Source organism: Bos javanicus, chromosome 7 (genome assembly GCF_032452875.1).
Source record: "Bos javanicus breed banteng chromosome 7, ARS-OSU_banteng_1.0, whole genome shotgun sequence".
Classification (NCBI taxonomy): Eukaryota; Metazoa; Chordata; class Mammalia; order Artiodactyla; family Bovidae; genus Bos; species Bos javanicus.
The window spans coordinates 4,102,512-4,107,359 of NC_083874.1; the positions used below are offsets into that span (position 1 = coordinate 4,102,512).

Below are 4,848 nucleotides of genomic sequence, written 5' to 3' on the forward strand. Positions count from 1 at the left end.
TTGGGGGCACCTGTACCTCTCAATCTTCCCCCCTTGGTCAACCTTTTCCTTATAAGGCATTGGTCTGAGGTGTTCAGTGAGCATTTGATGCATCCTGGGCTGGTTGATGGTGTGAGATGTGGGGGTGACCCAGCCCACCTCATTCTCCCCATTGTCTCCTGGCAGGGGTGGGAGGAAGATAGGGGTATGCTGGGGTGCCTGTCCCCACTTTCCATCCACCTGCTCTGTTCTCTTCTCCTCCCCACCCCCCACTTGCAGACAAAGGGCACTCCACCCAGCCTGGGACATGGGGAGGAAAAAAATTCAGATCTCACGCATTCTGGACCAAAGGAATCGGCAGGTGAGTTCACTGGGTGGAACAGTGGCTGGGGAAAGGCTTTCCTAGCAGAAGAAACACAGCCTGGGCAAAGGCTTGGCCATCTGGGGGAACTGCAAGGGAATAAGGAGACTTGATGTAGTGTCAGGAGTCTGAGATGCAGCATTTTCTCATTCTCATGATGATTTATTCATTGATTCTCTGTGATGGCTGGAGCTCCAGTCACAGGAGCTTAACACAAACACATCCAACTCAAAGTGCTGGGCCAGAGACAGGTACAGAACTGGGGAGCTCAGAGAGGGAGTGTGGGATCTGCCTGGAGACCAAGGAGAGCTTCCCTAAGGAGAGGACATTTTGGCCAGGTTTTGAAGCATCAATAGGAGTTTGCCAGGTTGAGAAGTGAGGAGCAGTACAGTTGGAAAGAGCACATGCAAAGGCATGAAATCAGGAAGCATGTTCATGGAAAAATAGGCCCCTCGACTCCCCCTCTCACCTGAATTTTTGTCTTCTCCTGCCCTGCCTTTGGATACTGAGTCCAGGTAACATTCACCAAGCGAAAGTTCGGGCTGATGAAGAAGGCCTATGAGCTGAGCGTGCTCTGCGACTGCGAGATCGCCCTCATCATCTTCAACAGCTCCAACCGCCTCTTCCAGTACGCCAGCACAGACATGGACCGGGTGCTTCTGAAGTACACAGAGTACAGCGAGCCCCACGAGAGCCGCACCAACACCGACATCCTCGAGGTACCCCCAGGACCCTCCTCCCCGGCCGCACGAAGCCCAGCATGCTCTGCACACTCAGAGCCTAGGGACTCTTGGTTTGCACAAAAGATGAGCTTTGCAATTTGGCTTTGCTGGATCCCCTGGAGAGGAAATGGCAGCCCACTCCAGTATTCTTGCCTGGAAAAATTCATGGATAAAGGAGCCTGGCAGGCTAGAGCCCATAGCATCGCAAAGAATCGAACACCATTGAGCGACTGAGCACGCATGCACACACGCATGCCAGTCAACAGGTCTGGGGTAATGGAGAGTCCCCTCTAGGGGCAGCTGCCTAGCACCACCCAGGATGGGCAAGATCACTGTGCCTTTATTTTTTTTTTTTTCTTTTGATTTTTGGCTGTGCTGGGTCTTCACTGGGCCCTCATCGTGGCACGTGGGCTTTTCTTCGGATGTCACAGGCGGGCTTCTCTCGTGGAGCATGGGCTGTAGAGTGCACAGGCTCAGTTGTGTGGCGCGAAGATCACTGTCACTTTGGATCTGGGCATCTTTACCCAGGAACGGGAAGCTGAAGCCGCTGGGTGGACAGAGCACTGGGCTAGGACTGTCTGGGGAGCCCCAAGGTGACGGACAGTGGGGAAAAGCTGGTAGAGGAGAAGCAGGGGTCTAGGAGTACAGAGATCACTGGCTCCAGGGGGGTGACAGCTTAGAAGAGCCTGTGAAGTAGCCTCTAGATGCTCAGCTAGCTGATGCTCATTAACCACCTCCTGCATGCCAGGCTCTGAGGCTGTGCCTGGGCGCAGAATGCAGAAACCAAATCACACTCAGGAGGAGCATTAGGATAACCCAGCAGGCCTGGGTGGATCTCTGCCCCTGCTGTGTGACCTGGGCCTCTCTGGTCCCAAGGCAGGACAGTCCCTCTCTCACATACAGTTGGAAGTTACTAGATGACTCCCTGGGGTTTTTGGTTAATGGGATTTAGCTGGAGCAGCTGTGCCTGCACTCTGCCTGCCCACAGAGCCGGGTGGGATGGGGGGGGTCACCCTGCTGTCTTCCCTTCCCACAGACACTGAAGCGGAGGGGTGTGGGCCTTGATGGACCCGAGCTGGAGCCAGACGAGGGGCTTGAGGGGCCAGGAGAGAAGCTGCGGAGGCTGGCAGGTGATGGGGGTGACCCAGCCTTGCCCCGGCCCCGGCTCTATGTAAGTGACTCCCTGTCCCACCTCATGGGGCCCTCCCCCCACTTCTGAGGCCCAGGTAGCTGGGGCTGAGACCGAGAGGACTCAAGACCAGGATTCCTAGAGTCGGGGAGCAGGGAAGACTTCCTGGAGGAGTAGGAATTATAGTAGGGGCTTTGAAGGATGGAAAAGAGCGCAACAGACAGTTCCTTCTTTCTTTATTTCTTTAATGTGTCTAAACCTGGGAAGCCTCCTCGGGACCAATCGTTTGCTTAGTAAGAAGTCTCAGCTCTGGGCCTAGCTCTCAAGGAGAGACGGAGGCAGACACAGGCTCCCCAGCCACGTGGCGTTTAGGCCAGAGGGGCGAGTAGTGAGGGCTTCCGGAAGTGGAAGCCGGCCCTCGAGCTCACTGGGATTGTCTAGGTTGAAGTGATGCCCTCATCTCCGTGCTCCTCAACCAATCCTGGCCTCTGTGCCCGCAGCCCGCAGCCCCCACTATGCCCAGCCCGGACATGGTATACGGGGCGCTGCCCCCACCGGCCTGTGAACCCACTGGACTTGGGGAGGCCCTGCCTGCCCAGAGCCGCCCATCCCCCTTCCGGCCAGCAGCCCCCAAAGCTGGGCCCCCAGGTGAGCATGGGTCACAGGCCCTGGGCAGGGGGGTGGAGGTTCTGGGGGGCTGTGCAGCGGGGAAATGTTGGCTCTGGCCCTGCTTGGCTGTGGGTGTCACTCTGGACCTCAGACTTCATCAGATGACGTGGCTGCCTGCCTCCTCTGGGGGTCCCCTGCTCCCCAGGCCTGGCGCACCCTCTCTTCTCGCCGAGCCATCTCGCCAGCAAGACACCACCGCCCCTGTACCTGGCAGCGGACGGGCGGAGGCCAGACCTGCCTGGCGGCCTGGCCGGGACCCGAGGGGGACTGAGCAGCTCGGTGAGTGAGGGGAAGGGGTGGAAGGGCTGCGGGGGCAGGGCGGCCTTGCTGCAGGTCTCAGGCTCCCCTTTACCCTGTCTCCACGCAGAGAGGACTCTACGGTGGCCTGCAGAGTGCCTGCTCCACCGCTGCCCCTGGACCCCCGCTCGGGAGCTTCCCCTTCCTCCCTGCCGGCCCCCCAGGTATGCACTTGCCCTGGCTTTGGGAGGGTGTCTCCACACTCCCCCGCCTGCCAGAACTGCAAACTGGCGGGTAGGGCGGGTCAGGCTTGGGGAGGGGCTCCCTGGGGTCAGGGCCTCAGTTTTCTCTTCTTGCCCCCGCAGAGTATGGCCTGGGGGATCCTCCTCCACCCCCAGGCTTGCTGCAGCCCCCCACCCTAGCCCCCTGGCAGCCCTCCAGGGCTGATGGGCCCCCGGCCACACCCACGCAGCCTAGGTAAGTGCCCCAACTGTCTCCCCGGTCCCTCACTCCCCGAGTTCGGGTTCACAGTTGGCCGCCCCCCCCACCACCCACCACCAGTCTCTCAAAGCCCCTAGCCACGGCTGACCCCTGGTGGCCGCTCTCAGTTCTGCACACAACCCCTCCCGACTGGTCTGGTGGGATGGGCGGCTATTTTGGAAGCCCCAAGAGGGATCGCCACCCCCTCCTTTCCCAAGGTTCTCCTGCCCAATCTTTGCCCAAGCCATGCCACCTTTCTGGCTTCCTCGCTGAGCTCACGACCCCGCTCCTCTCTCTCTCTCTCCCTGCAGTGGGGGCCGCAGCTTGGGCGAGGACGGCCCCCCGGCCCGCGGCGCCTCCTCACCCACCCCTCCCGTCAGCATCAAGTCCGAGCGCCTCTCCCCGGCCCCCGGAGGCCCCGGCGACTTTCCAAAGACCTTCCCCTACCCTTTGCTCCTGGCCCGGCCCCTAGCAGAGCCCCTTCGACCTGGACCCCCTCTGCGGCGGCTGCCCACTGCCGATGGCTGGCCCCGGTAGTCGGCCAGGGAATGGCATCGGTTCTGACCCTCACGTCAGGCCAGGCGAGGGCACGTGGGGTCCCAACCTCCCTCCCTGCATCCTTGGAGAAGACGCAGCAGTACCACTGTCTCTGCGATGGGGGCGTGGAGTGGGGAGGCCGAGTTCGGATTCACGGTTGGGGGTTCTTTTCCCCTTTCCTGTGTGCGTATCCATCAATAAAACACACGTGGTTTCCGTGGACGAAACTGTCGCTGCTCAGAGCCACACCCCCGCCTGGCTCCTCCCATCTCTCTCCAGGGGCCTCAGTCTTGCCTTGTCTTGGTTTGGGTACCTACTCCGGAAGGAATCGGACGCTGAGAAGAGGCCTCCTGTGAGGCTTGGAAAGGGGTGTAGTAAGGGGAGAAGCCCTGTAGGGGCGCCAACGAGCAGGTGACGCCCCTGGCAGTGGGTGCATAGCCCACTGGGGGCCCTGGGTGGGGGCCTGCGTAGAGTACGCACTTAGAGTGATTCCACCCCAGGAGCAGCGGGCTGGGCTATTTACCCTCCATCTCCTGGGAGTGTTGGGTCGAGGGCTCAGGCTGGGTCACAGTTCCTTGTAGCAAGGAGCAGTCGGGATCCGTGAGTGAATGCTGGGTTATGGGCTCGCTGGAGTGGCCGCTACACTGTCCGTCTTTAAATGGGCATATCTCTTGATCTCTTGACTCAACAGTTTCATTACAGTAGATGAAGGAGGGGGCAAGGCGTTTATCCAC

General features: G+C 60.0%; 1 protein-coding gene across 1 annotated transcript; it reads left to right on the plus strand.

Moving 5' to 3' along the window:
- The first annotated feature begins 259 nt into the window (after positions 1-259).
- MEF2B (myocyte enhancer factor 2B) lies at positions 260-4,344 on the plus strand. The gene is made up of 8 exons (XM_061421451.1): positions 260-340; positions 856-1,059; positions 2,099-2,233; positions 2,692-2,839; positions 3,006-3,139; positions 3,228-3,321; positions 3,463-3,574; positions 3,889-4,344. Exons 1-8 carry the CDS (start codon positions 287-289, stop codon positions 4,112-4,114), a joined length of 1,107 nt encoding a protein of 368 aa, XP_061277435.1. The 5' UTR covers positions 260-286; the 3' UTR covers positions 4,115-4,344.
- The last annotated feature ends 504 nt before the right edge of the window (positions 4,345-4,848 follow it).